Raw genomic sequence first — 22,060 nt, 5'->3', positions numbered from 1 at the left:
CCTACTCCATCAAAAAAGAAATATGTAAATGTAGCATCATTTTAGGGGATAAAGCTTTTAATTTCACTAATACATTTCTAAATGTTTGAGTAATGTCTATTGCATTTTCATTACACGTTTCATTACACAAGCTATGGGCTGCCAATTTATGTTTATGTTAGTTAAATTATCTTTTATTCTTGCATGTTGTTTCAAATTCATCAGATTCCTTAAATTGTAATCAACAGGAACGACACTGTTCATGATTTCATGCTACAGTATCTTAGGCGTTCGAGTTTTCTTTATGTTTACAAAATGAGATGATCACAAAGATAGGTGGTGATGTCTCAGTAGTTTGTTTACATCTGTTACGGTTAGATTGAAATAATACTGTGTAAGAAATTAACGGTTTTAGTTGATGTTAAACGAACTGCTGATCGTTAGTGTAAGAAAGAATGTTTTATTTCGTTAATAATAATAATAATAATGAACGAAAAAAACAGGTTGGTTTATTTAACGATAATTGGGATTTATTTTATGGGGGTAGTCAATTTAGACAAAATTTAATATTTATTTTTGTAACTTTTTCGTGAACGGAAATAGATTTAAATAAGTGTGGAATTTGTTTTTGAGATGTTTTTTTTCTTTATTTCATTGTGTTAGTAAGACGGATGTGTATAAGTGAAATGATTTTCAAAAGATTCAAAGAAGTTGTTATGTGAATAGTATTGTTAGGTACGAAAGATGTTTCTCGGGGTTTTGGAAAATGAAAACTGAGGAAATAGAAGGTTTTGTTTGGGAAGTTGGTGAGGGGTTTGAAAAGAACCCCGGAAGGAAGCGAGAAAGCGTGTAAGCGGAAATAAGAGGGGTCTTGTAGTGTTTAAGTTTAACGGTCTCACAATAATGTATAAGCATTGCCGTTACGATAATATTCATAATAAATGTGGTGTGGTTACAATAATATTATTAATATGACAGTGACAGTAATCTCATATTAATAATAATGGTATTAGTAGAACAAGACAAAATAAAAAAGTAAACATTTTCTATACGTCAAATATTACAACCTTGAAACTTTTCAATCCGCAATACGGAAAAAAATGTATTAATATTGACTAATTAATTTTCTATAAATTCGTAAAAAAAAATAGTAAGATACTCTATGAAATTGTTTCTTTTTATGAAAAAAATATCTCTCGAATCTCAATTTAAATAGAAATAATATAAAATATGCTCATCGGGTTCCTTTTTTAAATTAATAACTATTTTTAATTATTGAAAACTATTTTTTTGATCGTACCTACAATTTAATCTTTCACGATCTACAATATGTATAATATTAAAAATATTTTTTTCTCCATTAAAATAAAATAAATTAATATGATAATTAAAGATAATTAAATTATTTTTAATATTAAATATAATATCAAATAAATATATTAATTAATATTTATATAAATATAATAAAAAATAAATATAACATATAAATATAATACTATATTATTATAAAAATATTATAATTAAATATAAATATTACAATATATTAATAATATATTATATGTATTAATTATATATATAATAATAATAATTAATATATAATATTATTATTAATTAATATATTTATTTAATATAATAAAAAATAAATATAATATATAAATATAAATATAAATAATATAATAATATATTAAAAAAATATTTTTAATTATATTTAATATTATATAAAGATAATTAATTAAAAATATATAGAGAGATGTTGTATTGAGAAAAAAGAATATTTTAATAAAGGATTTACAGAGAATATTAATTTATTTTCTGTCAATACTTTCGTTTAGTGCTTGTATCAAAAATATTAGGCATTCTATGCTAATATAAAATACTAAACGATACTTAGAAGTTCCTTTGAATGAAATACCGATCGAGTGTGCTTGCGTATGAAGATCGATCGATTGACTCTGGTTGCCACGATTGGACGCGCATAAATAAGTAAGCCTCATTCATCCGCTCGGGACAACAGACTACCTTGGATGGCTCTTACTATAATCACAAAGGAAATGAGATCACGATGAAAGTGCTATTTTGTTATTGCTAACGGATGACGACGTTGATATATTGTTAAGTGATAAATTAATTTTGATAAGGATGATAATGCAAAAAAAAACAACAAATAAATTCTGTTAGAATATTAATACATATTTGGCCTTAATTTATGGAGGGTAGAGGTAAGGAGTAACATCTCTGTATATGAAAAGTGTCCGTCGAAATCGAACTAATTGACGAACTAATTGAAAATGTGGCGCCACATTAGCATCATGGTAATTTTTAAAGGAAACGTCAAATATTATTAGAGTAGGATTGAAAAATAAACAATTACAATACATTTACAATTGCTACATTTATACCATACCAAGTGTTTATACCAGCGCCATTCTGAAAGGTTTTTGAACAGAGGTTATTTACAGAAAACGATGGTCACTTTTTCACATTTTCTCCCATAAGAGATTTTACTCCTTACCTCTATCCACCATACCTAAATTGATCGTGGTTTGTTTGTTTTTCTACATATCATCAATTAAATTATGATCGATATATATATCCTGTGTATTCATCGATCAATATATTTCAAAAATAATTAATATCTGTAGTATAACTTATAAATTTTCATTTTTTGTATATACACTTTTGATTAGGCATCAAATTTCGAAATTATTTAACCAGTTAAGTGTGACGATCTGTGCGCAGAGTAGTGCGCTCCGGTGTGTGTCGCGATAATCAAGCGATGACGGATATAGTCGTCAAACGCACAGAGTAAGTGACGCTGTTAAAATATTGGATAGTCAAAAAGACGACTTTATTTTAGAAAATGAACAATTTTCTTAGTAATTTACACAAATAAAAATTTACAATTGTAATTCATAAAATTGTAAAAATTTATTCTTGACTTTTTTTTCACCTCTAAGCATTTTAAACAAATATTAAAATTTCCGAATATAATTTAGTTTTACGCCAAAATTACAATTTAAACATCATATTGTAACAAATTTTTACGCATGACGAATATAGACGTCATAACACCAAATTTTGCCACATCTTCATGACGGATATAGTCGTCAAACACGTTTAACTGGTTAAGTAATTGAACTTTATTGCAAAAATTAGATAACTGATATTATTAATGATCGATTATGATTCAGGTATCTTTTTTTTTTTTTGAATATATTCGGTCTACTGGAAAATTTTGTCCGTTCAAACAAACACTGATTCAAGTTTATTCAAGTTTTTGCCTTTAGGGATAGACATTTTTATTCTAATGTGACATAAAAATTGTTATCACGTTAGCAAGAAGTGAAAAATAATGATAACAATTATATTATTCAATAAAGCTCATTAAAATATATGAAAATTTAATTCTAAAAACGAACTGAATTTTCCGCTACACCTAATACATATATGTATTTATATAATAATTAATATATTTTGATCAGAGAGATTTCTTCGATAATCAATCAATTAGTTATCTCGAGTATTGAACCGGGGATTCTAGAAATCGAGTTATCGATCGAATGATTATATTTCCTTTGTACAGGAAAACATCCGGCATTCGGGTACTTCCGGTTGTCGCGCGCAATATTGCAAAACTTTTTCTATTACGTTGTTAACCGATTGATCCTTTGCGTCATTTCCGTTTCCGTTTAAGTAGGAAGTTCAAATGTCCTTCAATGATTCGTCGAACGAATAACTTACAAGCATTCGTTTGCAGAAAGCTCGAAAGCTTGCCTCAATGATGAAAATATTTGAACAAATTACGATCGTTTTATTAAAATCGATTTTATTAAAAAAAAAAAAAAAAAAGAAACAGAAAAATGTTTGCCGATGTTTCTTATTTTTTCTTGTTCTATTTTTATTATTTTTAAATGATAAAATCGTATTGTTTTCTTGATGATCATTCGAAAAAACGTTAGATGCTAAGAAATTATTATTATTATTAGTTGCTTTTCCTTTTCTCGAGACTTGTTCGAAGCTCGAACGAACAGTTACTATTAGAACTACGTCATATCCGTTTCCGGCCAGACGGAGGAGAACTTGATCTTCCATCTTTTACGATCTTTATGGATCTTGAATTTCCTACCTAAGATTTTGATCGTTTCATAAATATTCAATACTTATAAACAGAGAAAATTATTTTCATTCTTTTGGAATGTTATTATTTTAATATTTCTATTTAATGGAAATCAATCATTTTTAAAATGATTTTGTGATTTTTCTAATTAATAAAAAATAAAAATTGTATAATATCGTATAATAAATCGTATTGTAATATATAATTTATATTTTTTAATTTTATTTTATTATTTATTTTTATATTATATTTTATTTGATTTAATTAATTATAATAATTAATTTAATTTATATTTATATTAGATTTATATTTTTAATATTATTTATAATATATATATTTAAATATTATAATATATATTATAATATTATAAATTTCATATGAACAAATATTTCAGTTCATCGAACAATGCAAATATTGTGATATTATTTGAATTAGTAAAATGAGAATATGTATCATATTATCAAATTCGTTTCCACATCTTTTGGGTTCCATAAAAGTTATTAACAGTTATGACAATTTTAAATAAAAGAATATGTTGTTAATTAATTAATTAAATCAAATGTAGAATTATTTATGAACATAAACTAACAAGTATGGTCTTTAGCATTGATTTAAGTAAAGAAAAAATAATTAGTTAACAAATTTTCTTCTTTCAATTTTCTGCCTTTTGCAGATTTCATACAAATATATATTAATATTATTGTAATTGTATAAGTTATCTAAATATATTTAAAAAAAAATATATGTTCTTTTAATTATTATTTACAAATTTTTTGAACAATTTTTGTCAACAAAAAAAAAAAAGAAAAAATCGTAAATATTTCACATTTATGCACCAAACTGAAAATAATTTTGAAAATGCGCCAAACTAGAGAGTCATTCGTCGTCATTTTTAACCGTAAAATTTGCAGTTAATTTTCAACGATGAATAAATTTAAGAAACAAATTAAGAAGAATAATAAAAAACAAAGTATTTATTGGTCGATAAACCACTTTGAGGAATTCACTTGATAGGCAAATAATACGAATGCGTAATCATCACCTGTAGCTGGTTCAACGTTTAGTATATCAGATTTCAAAGTGAAATACAAACCTCGAACTTTCTCAGTATTTTCTTTTCCTTTTTTGTTATTTTTTTTTTCACTTTTTTTTGTTTGGTTTTTTTTTTTTTTTAGATCGTTTAGTTTCGTTTCGCTGATGCAAATTCTCGAGTATATTTTAATCGGGCTACAAACACCTCGGAATGCGAGTTGGCGAAACGCTTGTTGAAAGCTAGACAGGAAGAAGATCGCCCACGTAGTTTCGCACTCTAAATGGAAGCGCCTTTGATGGTTCCAGTTAACAACAGAACAGAACACGCCAAGAATGGTCTGAGTTTACTATAAGATTATTATACATGTGTGTACTACTTTATGTGAGTCATCTTACATAATATTGATATTATAATTATCTGTTTTCATTCATAAAAATCCTAGTAGCAGAAAATATTGATAAATATTCAAATACACGTGTATTTAATATTAAAAAAAAAAAAAGATTTTTAATGTCTTTAATCAGTTAAGCGTGTTTGACTACTATATCCGTCATGGGGATGTAGCAAAATTTGGTGTTATGACGTCTATATTCGTCATGCGTAAAAATTTGTTACAATATGATGTTTAAATTGTAATTTTGGCGTAAAACTAAATTATATTCGGAAATTTTAATATTTGTTTAAAATGTTTAGAGGTGAAAAAAAAAGTCAAGAATAAATTTTTACATTTTTGTGAATTACAATTGTAAATTTTTATTTGTGTACATTACTAAGAAAATTGTTCATTTTCTAAAATAAAGTCGTCTTTTTGACTATCCAATATTTTAACAGCGTCACTTACTCTGTGTGTTTGACGACGACTATATCCGTCATCGCTTGATTTTCGCGACACACACCGGAGCGCACTACTCTGCGCACAGATCGCCATACTTAACTGGTTAATATTAAATACACATGTATTCAATATTTTTCAATATTTTCTGTTATTAGGGAAAAAATAAGGAAAGAATATTTATTGTAAACAAAATTAAAAATAATATTGAATAAGAAATATTTTGTGTTGATTTTTAAATATTAATTAAAAGATAATTATTTTATTTTTATTAAAAAAAAAAAATGTACAAATCAACAAAAGAATATTCTGAATAACTAAATGATTTTCATAGAAGTATATACTTTTGTCATTTTTTTTTTTTCAAGAGAAATACTTTTTAATTCATTTTGTAAATATTTGGATCATCATTTAAACGATTTTTCGTGTCAAATGATGCGTATAAAATAAAAATGAGAAAAAATAATTTTCAATTCTCATTTTATTTTTCTTTTTCATTTTGTATTTCTCTTTTAATACGATATAATTCGAATCGTCGAGAGGGTATAAGAAAATCTTAACGAGTTTTAGGATTTCTGATGAGAAAGGAACGATGCGTGCGTGGGTTGTTTGGTATTAAATCAAACAAGAGTAAACACGAGTTAATGATAGAATAGAACGTTTGGCCGTTGAACGGCCAGGAATCTTTGCAAAAATAATCCGTTAGGCGTTGAGTAATTTTGGACGTTAATTATTTACGTCATCAACTACTTCCCGTTTGTACAACTTCCCTCGCTTATGTATGTTGTATATGTAAAACGGAAGAAGATGTTATCGATAGAAACAGGAAGATCGATCAATTTTTTACGTGTTGAAAAATATATAGAATTCACAATAACAGCTAACAAATTCTATTATAGTTAGTTTGAAATTGGATAGTCATTCCTACTTTCATTGTGCTTTGAAAGAAGTGTCTTCTTCGATTTTAACAGAAAAAAGAAAAAAGAAAGAAAGAAAGGTCTAGGAGGTGTTTAAGAAGAAAAAAAGGTATTAGGAAAAAGCGGATGTTGCAGCTAAACAAAAGATTTCTGTAAAGGTCAGGGTGGTAGGAAAAATGCTATGAGATATTGTAACAAGGAACCATACCTGCGGATCAGCTTTTGAATCATAGCTCCTGCCGTTTTTACTATTCATCTTGTCAACGCTATTTTATGGTTGTCTTCTTTTTTTTTTTTTCCAAGAAAAACCCAAATCCATTATATTTTGTGTTGTGGTTACTTTGTGTATTTCTCTGTAGATATCGTTTTCATGAATCTCCTTAGTTCTCTTTAACATTTTGTTAACGTATGAAATTTAACCAAGAAAATTTGTTATTTGATTTCAATTTTATCGATCATCTTGAAACATGTAAAAATGAATTTATTTTCTATATAATATATTATATATATAAATAATTATATTATATATATAATTAATTAATATAAATATTATATATATTTATAATATAATAATTAAATATTATATAGTAAATAATATATAATATAATAAATATTAATATTAATATAATAAAATAATTACTATTAATATAATTAATATTAATATAATATATATTAATATAATATATACTATATATATATATAATATAATTATTATAATTTTGATATAATATAAGGTGTCTAACAATAAGTGTGTTATAGTCCACCTAAAGTTGCGTCAAAGTTTCGAATTAAATCTAAAATATTTTTGCAAAAAACTTTTTCTTCCAGTTATTAATTTTTCAGAAAGAAATTGTCCCTCTATAGAAAAATTCTTTTCAGTATTCATAAATTGTAATTTGCCATAAACTCATCTCTGGATCATATACCAAATGGATTATAACATTCTCAGACACCTTATTGTTAGCTTACTACTAACTGTACACCTATTCTATATTTAGATTGAGTTAGGTAAACATTTTCACACATTGATCAACTTCAGCAAGTTAATCGCATTAATTCAAGTTTCGTTTTCAAATAGGAAATTACAATGTTAGATATCTTACGAATATAATTAATGTATCAAAAGTTTCGTAATTTTATTGGGAAAGAAAATCTAAAGATTAATGAACGTGAGAAAGGATATTCAAAGGTAGTACCAGCAATGAGATCTAGATTAGAAATTTGTAACGTCTATGGGAACCATATGTATAAAATATACCGGATGAAGTATTTAAAATAGGCCACCCAAATATCTCTCGATTGCTATCGAGGATACAAAAAAATGTGTCAAACGAAACTTATTTAATTACGAGGGTAATAAATCACAGGTTAATATTTTTTGAAGTGAAAACTTCTCTAGAATGGGTGTGATTTGAAAAAATGTAACGGAGCGGTAGGCGGCAGTGTAACAGCCTAGCGAGTGAGGCTCTTTTCCGAGGTTCTTTTACGAGGATCGTTTACGAGACTTTTTCACGAGGCTCGTTTGTCTCCTTTTCTCTTCTTATTTACTATTTTGGCCGTTTCATAGACACCCGCTGCTCTGTTACACCGCCGCCTACCGCTCCGTTACATTTTTTCATATCACACCCATTCTAAAGAAGTTTTCACTTTAATAAAAAAAAATAATAATAAAAAAAAATAAAAAAATAATAATAAAAAAAAATAATAATGAAAATAATAATAATAAATATTATTATTATTTTTTTTATATTTTTCTATATACATATAATATTATCCAGAGAGAGTAGGGTATTTTAGGAACGTATACAGTAAACTTCATTGGATTTTACAAAATAAAAATATAACACATAATTATGTTCTTTTCGAAACCGCGAGACAATAGAAATTTAGATTCTATCGTCTATAATAATCAAATAATTAGAATGATCTGTTTTAAATGCTTTACCCGTTATAAACACATATGCATGATGTGTAATACGCGTAACTCTTTTTAGGCGAAACGTGAGAAGGGAATCACGCGTCGGCGATTTGTGCAAAGGAAAGAGGGAAGTAAGGAAAAGATAAATATACGAAAGAAGCAGCACGTGTTGTCTTCAACTGCAACGAATAGCACCAACCGAGTTTGAATAAAGAAATGTCTACGGGAAATGTCATGAGACCTCGTTCCCTTCCTGCACATTCTGTTCTATAGACGTAACAATTAAACTTATACCAATATACATACATAGGCGACTACTACTACCAACATCCTTCCTTGTTTATATTATTCGTTATTCCAACCATTATTTCGTTTGTTCGAATGAAATAATAATTTCTTTTTTTTTTTAATTTTATTTCTTTATTTCTTTTTTATGAATATTTCTTTGTCAAATCCAATTTCATTGGTAATTTAATAACAAAGTTTTGATTTTGCTTTTCATATACAATAAAGTTCGATTTTATTCAAAAACTTGGTTCGATATTATTCCACGAACGAACGAAAGAATTATATAATTTATGAATGATTATATAATTTAAATGAATTATATAAATTAAATCGCGTTTGTTTTTCCCCACGGCTTACAAATATAATTTCCTGGTGGTATTTATTAAAAAGAAAATTCAATGTAATAACTTATTAATGAAATTTCCGTAACAATTCACACGAATGAACAAACGAACTTTAACATTGAATTTAATTATCCAACGAATTCGATACAATCGACGATGACTCAATTTATCGACCGACACGAGTCTTACGATCCATAATCTAATTTAATCAAGTTCATAACATTTGACGACACTTTAATAATCCCCCTCCGATCGTCGCATATCAAAGGAACTGTTCAAAAGACTAATGTTTCACTTTGACATATCACGAAAGTTGAAGCTGATATCAAAAGGATCTTTCTCGTTAATTGATCCTATTCGTTATCGAAAGTATTTGGATCATTAAAATTAGTTAACCGAAATAGTTGTGGGTTTATTACCACTGACAAGTGATTAAAGTTGAAACGGAAGTACGCCCACGACACGTCAAAGCTATCGTTTCATTAGAAACATCGATTATTTCTCATTTTTTTTCTTTGATCATTTTATTTTGATTTGATCATTTAGGATACCTAAATCGTAAGCATAAATAAGAAAAAAGAAATAAAAAAGAATAGAAATATCTGGAAGTTCTATTAATTAGTGACTAATTAGTTATATAAGAAGATCAGATTAAATTTATACATTTAATTAATTAGTAAAAAATAGATCTGTCTACCTGAATTCAATTAACGACCTATAGAAAACAAAAAGAACACACACACACCTATATATTCATTAATCTTTCGGTTAAAAAAGAAAGGTTCGTTGATGGAAATTAGAGCAAATGCTTTGGTCGGTTTGACATCAGTGTTACGTTGTATCAGATTTAATATCGAGATGAATGTCTTTTGTTTTTCTGCTTACGTAAGGGATTAGATCGATTACATATGAAAAAGAAAACAGGAGGTTCGCATGCATACATGTATGCGTATTCGTATGTGTGTGTGTGTGTGTATACACAAATAGAAATATCTAGATCTTTATATAAATATATACATATATATGTATATATTTCTATATAGACGAATCTCTTTTCTAGTGAACATGTTTTCTCGTGGTAGAGAAGAGAATGGCTAGAGGAAAAATGATATAGTAGAACAGTGTAGAAAGAGAGAGAGAGAGAGAGAGAGAGAGAGAGAAGCTTTTGCTCGATAAAGAGAAACACGTCAACCCTGCGCATACGCAATGCGAATATCCAAGGCACCTTCAATGGGATGCCAGCCCATTCGCATCCGTTGCAGGGGTAGAGCTCTTTCATTGAGCGGCTCCGTTGCTTCCGCTTTCCGTTCACGTGTCTCTCTCTCTCTCTCTCTCTCTCTCTTTCTCTCGTGTTTTCTTCCTCTTTCTCTTTCTCTCTCGCACACCATTATCCGGCCATTCTCCAGTACTATACCCACCCTCCTTCAAAGATCTCCGTCTTCGCACCGGCGCGTCGTCCGTCGAAACGTGCTATCGCTGAAGGGATGCTGTTGCTGGGTCTACCCCTCTTCTTCCTCCTATCCCCCTTCATCCATCATGCCCAGCCCTTCTCGTTGCATTAACGGTACGGTTTAATTTCGAATTGGTTGCTAGGCCAGAAAAGTCTCTCAAACACATGCATAAGCACGTGCGAATATTTAGATTTATATAACTAAATTTATAATACCAACAACGATCGTTAAATCATTTTATCTACCTGTGATATTTGGGTTATTCATTTTGAATTTCTATAAGTATTTATTTATTCATTATTTATTTATATATGTATAATATTTTCATCTCTTTATTATAGAAGAATTTGATGAAATATTTGTTTCGGAACTTTCTTGAATATTTTCTACTTATTTCCAATTCATTTATGTATTTAGTTGATTATTTATGTATTTTGATGTCTTCATTTATACACAAAAAAACTTTATAAGAAATATTTTGTTATTATTTTTTATTCAACATTTTGAATAGCTTTCGTTATCTCGATGACTGCTATTATTTTGTATCTTTTTTATTTTGAAACTAAAGAATAATTGAATATTTTTATTAAAAGTTTATATATATATAAAAATGAATTAATTCAAAAATTATTATTAATAACATTGTGATATTATTTAAACTATAATATGCAGAAAGTTATTTTAACATTATTCTTATCAAATTTCTTTCCCATACGAGATTGTAAACGAAGTAATAAAACAAAATAATATTAATAATAACTTTAGTTTTAATTGGACAACTTGGTATAATCAAATAATGTTTCGAAGTCTTCTTAGAAGTTGCATCTAAAAGTACAGATATAGAAAGTTACTATAAACTTTCTCATGATGTCTATTGTATTATAAAAGATAGTGAAAACAAATTAATATGAATTATAAATGATAAACATTTTACGTAATATATACATATATACATATAAGTAAGAAGGGTTGGTGTTTAAATGTCGAGGTATTTCTTGAGTAGTGATCTAACTCGACCTATAAAGCTTCTTACATGATGTCCGTATTGATACATCCATTAAAGTATCATACTTTTTCTTACTAAATTCAAACTTAACGAGAATTGGTCGGTACATATTGGTTGGTAACATGGTTGAATGGTTGACCGATTCCATTTCGAAGTTTTCCTAAATTTCCTATGTACAATACAAGTAGATACATATGTCTATATAGGTATACACATATACATCTAGTAATAAATAGAATTCCTCGTAAAGAGGAAGAGTCGATGGTGGAAACTGGGGAGCTTACGTAAAGTTTCAAACGAATTGCTAAAAGGGAAATTTATGATACGGAAGTGTGGCGTGTGTTCCTTAAAAATGAATACTTCCAACAAGGTAGAAAAACATTCATGCATATTATTTCTTCTATTTTTTTTTTTTTCATTTTTCAATAATTTTAATTTCAAATTGTGAGGTTCAGAGAGAAATATAATAAAAAAAAAAAGAAAAAAAACTCCGAACAGTTCAGATATGGAATTTTATGACCCTTCAGAATATTTCTCTTAATCTTTGAGTGGAGTTTTTTTTTTCTTTAACTAACTAAGATCGAAAGCGTATTCAAACGGAAAAATGAAATATACAGGAAAGGAACTAAATATAAAATTTATCGTCTACAAAATTAAAATACGAGTTAAAATATAATGAATAAATCACAATTATGGTCCCTTGGGGAAAAACCTTCCCCTATTTTGTCTTCTCTCTCTTTTTTTCTTTAACTAATCTTTCAAATTACAAAATGTAATTTTGTAAATTACGTATGTATGTCATAATAAATATCATCGTCCGTATTATTTTTCATTAAATCAACACTAAACAGAAATTTACATTAGTTACGTACATTAGTATAATATATATATATATATATATATATGTATTTCTTTTTAAAACACTGTTAGGAACATAAATAAATGTATATAACAATTTCTTATGGTCTCGTAAATAGAGGAAATTACGAAGAAGTTAGAAATGCATGAGATAGAAAAAAAGAGAGAGAGAGAGAAAGAAAGATAGAATTTTATTGACAGAAAGAGAGAAAGAGAGAGAAAGAGAGAGAGAGAGACGAAGAAAGTAGAAACTCCAGCTCTCGACCTCGACGTTTATTCTTCGCCGTTGGGAATTTATTGCCACCTTTTTATTTTCCCCCCTTTCTCTTCGGATATCTCTGGCAACAGCATCGCTTAGTAATTACAGGAACCGCTCAAGGAATGCCCCTTTTTTTTGTTTTTCTTTCCTTTCTTTCTTTCTTTTTCTCACCATTTTTTTTTTTACATACTTCTTCCAAATTTTCTTTACTTTGACAAAAAAATAAGGGTCTCTAATTGATCACTTACGTGTTCATATATAGTAATACAGGATGCTAACAAAAGAGGATAGGTTCGTAATTTCTCGACAAACGATGAAAAAAAAGGTCCTAATAAACGTAAAAACTTTGAAAATAATATTTATATAAATATTCAAAAATAATATAATAAAATGTTTTTAACCCATATTTACTATGACATTTTTGTTCATCATTTGCCAAAAACTATTTACCTTGAAAGTTATAAATCCTTTCTTTTTAACCATCCTGTATATTTACACACAATTTACCTTGGTGATTAGCGTGAAATTTGTGATTATTCTCTGGAGAAGATCCAACTTATGTAAACGTTCATTAATCAGTCTATGTATGTTTGTTACTTAAACGTGATAAAACTAAGAAGAACACAAAAATACGTTTATGTAATTTCAATGTATAGATCACGTATTATAATTTGTCGATAAAGAGAATAGAAGGTCAACAAATTGGATCTATGCATGCATACATGCATGCATGCATATAAAATATCTCTGTTAAAATTTTTCTCCAGAGTATACTTGGACAAACCATTTAATTAAATCACATGTCATGGGTGGTGGATGTCAACGTGAAAAACGAGTAGGGTTTAATGGAGAGAGATGCTACGCACACTCGTAGCATCCTACAATTGAAAGCGTTTACAGCGTGCATTTTGCCGCAGGTAAATCATCGGACGTATGTGGTTACGTTGAAATTGCTTTCTCTCTCTTCGTCGTTCAGACAGAAAGAGAGAAAGAGAGAGAGAGAGAGAGAAAGAAGGATGAAACTTGTATTACTATTCCACGTATTTCGTCGATATTCGCAACTATGTATGTACGTGTATATATGTGTGTCGACAAATATCCTTAAAATTGATAGAATGAAATCGTATTTTCTCAGGGCATCTTACATCTTAAAATTTGTGCAACATTTTTATAGTAATCATTCAATACTTTCCATATGAAAAAATTCACGTAAGAACCACTCAATATACATGTATCATTTTATCATTTCAATTCTTTATAATGATACACACACACACACACGTACATATATACACTTTCGCATATATGTCCATCCATGTCTATCATAAATCTATCATTCACTTGTTTTGTTCATTGCATCACGCAGGATACACATACATATATATATAACTTATGTACTTAAGTATATGTGTAGTACGTATTTATGTACACATTGGATGTGGGTTATGTAACAAGTGAAAATGTCGTTGTAAGACAAGAGAGATAGCCGTTGCTCGAAAACGGATATCGGGGGCGGGAGGTCGGTGATCTGATTAATTCTATTCAACGATTTTAGTAAGGTCACATATGTGTATCTAACCGATAAGTTTACGGGTTGGTTAGATCTTCTATGCATAGCCATTGAATTAAATCGTTTTATACGTTTCTCTCCTTCTTCGGTCTTCGTTGAATTTTTATTCCAAGTAGCCGACCTTGAAATTTGAATCAATTCTTTTTATATAGATTCTTTGATAGTATATTTGTATGTATGTATGTAATGTGTTTGTCCTATTTTCCTCTTTCTTATCAATTTCTTTTCTCTTACATTTCTTTGTTTTTTTTTTTTTATCAAATAAACTAATACATCCAGTAACAAAGAATAAATTGAATTAGCAAATGTGTTCGTATTGATAAGAAAATGAAATCTTTATAATTGCGAAAATATATTATCACATATTTATCAAAGTTTTTGTTAAACTCTCTTTGCTATCTCCTAATCCTTAACCTTTTGGTGTATGTAATAAGTAAAAAATGTGTTATTTAACGAACGTAACAAGAATAATTATCAAAGTGATGTACGTTGAGTAAATAAATGGATGCGAACGAATTACTGCTTTCATCTTTTCTCCTTTCGTTTAATTCTCTCCTCTTCTCTTATTTTTCGATTTTCTGCTTTTCCAGATAAACGAGTTCACCTGGATGGTCGGCCTCTTAAACGACTATATACCTTCATTGATAGAGGGGATAAGTGATGCAGGTGGTATGAAGGAGGGGATCCTATGGTGACCTAGTTTCAAAAGTAGTGACGTCGATGAGAGAGACCATTCACCCAACAGCATACCGCGTTAACGTCAAAAGTGGGTTCGTTTCTTAAATATAATGTCAAAACATATCATCGTGTGGTTGATTATGTAAAATAAACCTATTATTTTTCACTCCATTCTTTCCAACCACTTATGTACATGAATGCAAAGAGAATCTCAAATGTCAACTTGTTTCGTTGAGGATCATCTAACAAAAACCGATACTGATTTGGTTTCATTCAGTAGTTTATTAGGAGTATACGATTTTAATATCTGGAATTATATTATTCAATATCAATTTCTATAACGGAATTAGTATCTTCTATGTATTAAATTTAAAAGGAAACTAACAAAAACATATAGCGTGAAATTAGTTTCGAAACAAACGTATTTGTTAAATCGATTTTACTATTAGTATTTTTTATTAAGCATCAATCGTATTAGATATAAATGGATATAATTACTTTCCATCACAAAATATCGTTAACCAATTTAGGTCTACCTATTTGTGTGACCTTTCAATTTCAGCCAATTTCGAACCTGTTTCTTCGAATTTGCTTTCAGGTTAAAATAGAACGTAGGTAGAACGTAACAGTAGATAGAAAAATCGAGATAACACAAATACAATAACAGAAATATCAACAAGCTCTGTTTTAGATATGAGCTGATAGTTCCTTATGAATGATAAATAACATGCATCCTAGTATTATTAAAGTTTTTCTTATCTACGTAAGAATTTACATATGTATTGTAGATAGAGAAAGAAAAAGTATGTATAAATAAATAATGACGACAGTAGTGTATAGTAAGTGATTTTATAATTTATAAAATATTAAAATAATAAATCTTCCATTATATAGATAAAACGAACTGTTATGCAATACTTATAAATATATCACTTGTATATATATGTAAGTACATACGAATGCAAATAACAATAATCTTATAATTTTCGTTGTGAATGTAACGATAAAATTTGAAACTCTAAGTTGCATTAGTTTCTAGACCCTTTTCCTATCCTTTTCGTAATAGGGAGGAAACCCAGACAGGAAGATCACGAACTTCCGGCCTAAAGAGAACTTTAACAAAGCAGGTCGAAGAAAAGAGAACGTCTTGCTTACAAATATACACACAGACATTTTAAATCTTCTTTCTATTCTACCCATCTAACATAACCTATGTATACAGGCATACCATATATGCACCAAGGAGACAGTCAAATGTAGTCCATTATTGAATGAAATTGTATGCCTCACTTTTCTACACACACACACACACACACACACACACACACACACACACACACACACACACACACACACACACACACACACACACACACACACACACACACAAATTTACCTTGGAAACATGATCAACTCAAATACTTACTATCTCAGATGCATTCACATTGTAAAGCGTAGGTGGACACAAGGGGTTGAGTTCCGAATATATCTCACGAAGAGAGAAGAGACCTGCTTCTCACTGAGTCATTTCCGGATGGAAAATGGACACCTGCTTGTCTGCTTATGTTTTGCTGACTAATCCATGGTTAAACGACTCGGCTAACTTCCGGTCTGCTTGTCAGCTATCCTCAAGACCATCTGTGGACATTTATATCTTTAGCAAATTTGTGATTCAACGAAATGGAGCTACATAGATATTAGATGGTTCGATACCATCGTTTACTTTTTATTCCTAAAAAGACCTACCGTTTATTCTCTGAATAGAGAACTTTATGGTTTAATAGGAAGGATCTTTTTGTATTAATTGTAAAGCAACTTTCTTTCACATTTCCTATCACGATCGAACAATTTTATGTTTATTTCAGTAAACATTGTGAACCACTCTTTAATGACGATACTAACTTGTTACGAATAAATCTTCTTCCTTTTTTTTTTACCTCGCCGTCGATTAAAAACGACGACCCTCTGAGTGAGTTTAGAAACGATTAATAAAAAATGTAAGTTAAAAATGGCCCCTACTTAAAAGAAAGAGAAAGAGAGAGAGAGATTTTTTAAATGAAGTACCTCGCAAATTAGAGACGACTATAAAGAGTAAAAAACTGAGTGAAAAAAGAAATATGGAATTGCTGGTTATTCGTGTAAGTGAATAATACCGATACAACTATATCATCTTTAAAATCCTTAAAAACAAAAAAAACAAAAACAAGAAGAATAAAAACATTTATTTTTTATTCTCACGTTTGATCTATCGAACGTGACATATAAAAATCATCTTCCCTTATCTTTTTTAATACTCGGAAGATAGATTTATTCCGGATATTCATGACGTCATTCTTTCAAAGATACTCAAATCAAAGTCACGACTTTTCAGATGGACGTGTGGAAAAATCCGATAGGTGACAAAAGTAACATACAATTCTACAGATATATTGTATTCAAAAGATTTTTATTGACATCGTAGTTACGTGTTTTCGTTTTTCGGAGATAAAATTGCATTGGAAAATTTTATGGAAATGTATGGTATGCATATCGTAAAATAGCTTAATTTAATATAAAATTAAACAAATAAATATTTTTAATCATTAAAATGTTGTGTATAGGTAGGAGCATGCATATAGCAGATTCTAGCATGCACCCACAGTATTGTAATGTTTATCAATAGCTATTCATGTGGAATATACACATAGATTTCGTCGAGTTATGTGAGATCAATTTGTAACGTCTATATGCATACGAAAATATATCATATTCCATTCTCACTTGATGTTGTTCAAAAATAAAAAAGAGAGAGAGAGAGAGAGAGAGAACGAGTTATGATCAGTTGAAAAGTGCATTGAGAAATTCTATTCGTTCATCGAGCGATGCGACGCGTGAATCGACGAGAGTCGACTAAGGGGGTTGGTGGGTGTTACTGGTTGAGGGGTGAGTTGAGTGTTGGGTGGTAGATACTAGGCGGTGGGTGGATGGATGTTGGTGAGAAGGGGAAGAGTGGAGAGAAGCGTGCGTGCGTTTTCTGGAGCAGAGAATCGTTTTCATGATTTAACCAAGGGGTTGAGGGAGTAAGTTGGCCTGGTGACCCACTTCATCCCCGGGGGTTGAATGAACGGCACTGAACGCGATGACGTCATTCTCGACCTCATTTCCGGTTCCTGGTGCAGCTAGCTTCTATCCCGGCAACTCTGTCCCGTTGACCCGAAATTTCTCGTGAATCGAAGAACGCTCGTTCATCCCGAGCCGGAGCATGAATGAATTTTCCTCGTGTATTTGTTGCGACTCGATGAAAACGGGAGAGGAAAATCGGAAACCCCGCAAGAGGGGTACTTCGTGATAATATTAAAATAATATCTGTTATAATTAAGCAAAATTAATCGTATCTACCGTGTTTATTGTTCATAAGTTTTCTGATTTTTATTTAATTGATGAAAATAGATGATACAATATTAAGTAAAATTATATAAAATTTAAAATATTATTTATGTTAAACTTTAGTAGGAAAATATTCGAAACTTTAGAGACGATTTAATATACGGTAAAAATTTCAAATTTTTAAATTAATAGTAAAAAACATAACTGTCCCAAATAAAAAAGTTTTCGTATAGTATAACTAACAATTTCTACTGCACATTTTCACTATTTTGTAAATATTTATAATATAAGAAATAATTTATGAAAATAATAAGTAGAATTCTTTATCCATATAAATGAGGCATCGATAACAAATAATTAATTATGATTGAAAATATCGTAAAATTAAGTATACCTCTTTATACCTGACTCGGACACGTATCAATACATTATCCGAATTAATGGCTGACAACCAAAAAGTAGTAAATATCATAGTACAATGTCTATTATAATAAATAGTTAATCTAAAAGCAAACATAGTTTCTATTTTAAATCAAAGGTCATCTTATAATCATGCTTAAACCTGTCTTTCATCATCGATGAAGGAGATAATTTTCTTTCTTTTTTTCTTTACCTTTTTGTTTGTTAGACTAATAATAAAAGTTCTGAAGTTACTTGGTAAAGCAGGTGTTAAAGCAAACGATCATGTTGACCTAACTGTACCTTTCCATTGACGGGATCGATGTCATGGGGTGTTCCATAGGGATTTCGGTTAACGAAGCACATTGTTGTCCTGAAATCTATAACATGAATAGGATGAAAAGCACCTGAGGGCTGTTCAATTTTCATTTTTTAAGAAAATAAATCTGAAAAAATATGACCCTTGCTAGTTTATGTCCATAATATGTTGATTTTAACAATATTTTCTTTTTTATATTTAACAAACTTCAAAATTTCATGTGCTAGAAAATTTCTACTATTCGTATATCGTTGATATTAATACATTCATTTGTTTTTTCATTCTTCAACTTTGAAATACAAACAAAAGGAAAAATCAATTAGCATTAATTTTGTTTGATCAATTAACACAATGCGTACGATACATTTTAGGGTGCCCCCAAAAAAATCGAAAACATAAAAACAAGATATCTCGTCACCCGTACGGAATTTATTTAATATATTTGTAAAAGAATTTAATCGAACGTTAAACTTTTAAACGAACTTTAGAACTTTCATAGTAAATACGATACATGAAGAATATATTTGCTCTAAGATATCTTTGATGTTTATTGACCAACTAGGAATGTAGAAGGCACGTCATTATTAAGTTCAACGATTAAGTAACATCACATGACCCTGATAAATTAAGTAAAAAATTTCCATGCAAACGGCTTATAAATAACCGGAGAATCTACAGCTGTTTTTAGTATGAGTTTTGATCTCGAATTGAGAGTGTTAAAGAGTGTTAGAGTATTGTCTTCTGAAAAATATTAAAAAAAAAAACATGGAGTATCTATCGTTCGATCCATCAAGTAAAACGCTAACTTTGAAAAGGACATCGATTCCTATTCCAAAACCGGACGAAGTTCGAATTAAAGTCGCTTATTCTGGAATTTGTGGGACGGATTTGCATATTTTGGAAGTACGTCATTTAATTTTAAATTGATAATTTTGTCGCGAGAATTCTCGTTACGTCACTTAATTGCCTTTAATTGTAATTGAATTAACTGCTTCATTTGATTACCAAATTTAAATATAGGAACAAGTGAATTATATTTATTTTTACGTACATGTACCGAAACGCGTCATGCTTCTTTCATATATAATTTTTTTAATTAAATATTTTTTACATCTTACACACATTCACAAATTATACATTATAAATTAAATTCCAAAAAATTGTCTTTTTGATCTTTTACGTTTTATGTTTCATTTACTACCATTTATTCATTTCACTTTTTATTATTATCGCGAAAGAAGTTGCAACACAAAGTATCACGAAATGTGTTGATAATAAAAATATAATAAATATTTATATGAATTAAGAAATATTTTTTTTATGTAAAAACGTAATTGAATCGATATGATTTAAGTGAATTTTATATACTAATTCATATTAAATTTAATAAAAATAATATTTTATACACAGGGTGCATTTACATGCAAGCAAGATGGACCTTTTACACTTGGACATGAATTCTGTGGTATAGTTGATGAAGTTGGAAAAGCAGTAACTAATTTTAAAGTTGGTCAAAGAGTTACAGTAGATCCTAACAATGGATGCTATAAGTGTACTGACTGTCATGTTGGAAATTATCATTTTTGTAAAGACGGTGGATTAAGAAACACTATTGGTATTTTTCGAAATGGTGGCTGGGCAACTCATGTCCTTGTTCCAGAATCTCAGGTACATTTACATACAAGAAAAATGATATTTTTATCAAATCTATCTCATTATGTTAACTTATAAGTACATATATGTAATAATAGATATTAAATAATAATAATAATTTTAAGGTATACTTAATACCGGATAGAGTTCAAATGCATCAAGCTGCACTTGCAGAACCATTATCTTGTTTGGCTCATGGATTAAAAAAGATTGGTACGATACATGTAGGATATCAAGTTTTGGTTATGGGAGCAGGTATCATTGGTCTTCTCTGGTCTTGCTTGTTACATCTTCGTGGATTACGAAATACAGTAACAATTAGCGAGCCTCAAGAAAAACGAAGAAAGATGGCTTCTCAACTTGGTATATATATATATATTAATAATTGTTAATTTCAAAAACTATTTTTATCATAACTACACTACTTAAATATTTTCAGATTTAAACTACAAGCTAAAAGAACCTAATCAACTTGCAAATGATGAGTTTGATTTAGTCATAGACTGTAGCGGTTCTGGTCCTGCTATGGAAGCCGCTATGAATTTATTAAAACCTGGTGGTTGTCTTTGTGTTTTTGGTGCAGCTAATCCTAAAACAAAAATGTCCATCGAACCGTATAAAGTAAGGGAATTGTTTATATACAATTGTTTGACTTTTTTTTAAATTATACTAATTATTATTTATTTATATAGGTATTCAAAAAAGAATTATCTATTGTGGGAGTGAATATAAATCCTCATACGTTTCCTAGATCATTAGGTCTTTTGGAAGCTATGGGTGATCAATATTTGGATTATGAAAAATTAGGTATTAAAGTTTATACGCTTTCACAATATCGTGAAGCTTTGGAAGCATTAAAAAAAGGTGACATTAGTAAAGCTGTATTTAAATTGTAATTCTTGTATATACATTGAATAAAGTTTATTAATCAAATTAAGAAAAGATTGCCTTAAAAATTATTCTTATTATTTTATATTAATTATACCTACTTGAAATTTTATTCAAACTTCATTTATTTATGTATTTTATACTCGTTTCCCGCCAATTTTAACCGCCCTCATACAATGATACCA

General features: G+C 29.0%; 1 protein-coding gene and 1 long non-coding RNA gene across 2 annotated transcripts; both read left to right on the top strand.

Moving 5' to 3' along the window:
* The first annotated feature begins 277 nt into the window (after positions 1–277).
* LOC149033662 (uncharacterized) lies at positions 278–16,272 on the top strand. The gene is made up of 3 exons (XR_016176401.1): positions 278–482; positions 5,272–5,510; positions 15,163–16,272. It is a non-coding gene; the product is annotated as an uncharacterized LOC149033662 (long non-coding RNA).
* Positions 16,273–20,012: 3,740 nt separating this feature from the next.
* Positions 20,013–21,929, top strand: LOC107068822 (uncharacterized). The gene is made up of 5 exons (XM_015325603.2): positions 20,013–20,237; positions 20,745–21,002; positions 21,113–21,350; positions 21,427–21,608; positions 21,680–21,929. The coding sequence occupies exons 1-5, from the start codon at positions 20,100–20,102 to the stop codon at positions 21,881–21,883; spliced, it is 1,020 nt and encodes a 339-aa protein (XP_015181089.1). The 5' UTR covers positions 20,013–20,099; the 3' UTR covers positions 21,884–21,929.
* Positions 21,930–22,060: the final 131 nt, after the last annotated feature.

Source organism: Polistes dominula, unplaced genomic scaffold (assembly GCF_049000335.1).
Source record: "Polistes dominula isolate Pdom_NZ unplaced genomic scaffold, Pdom_raw_medaka contig_28, whole genome shotgun sequence".
Taxonomy (NCBI): Eukaryota; Metazoa; Arthropoda; class Insecta; order Hymenoptera; family Vespidae; genus Polistes; species Polistes dominula.
Note: the sequence above shows the minus strand (reverse complement) of the source record. Positions and strands in the feature narration are given on the sequence as shown.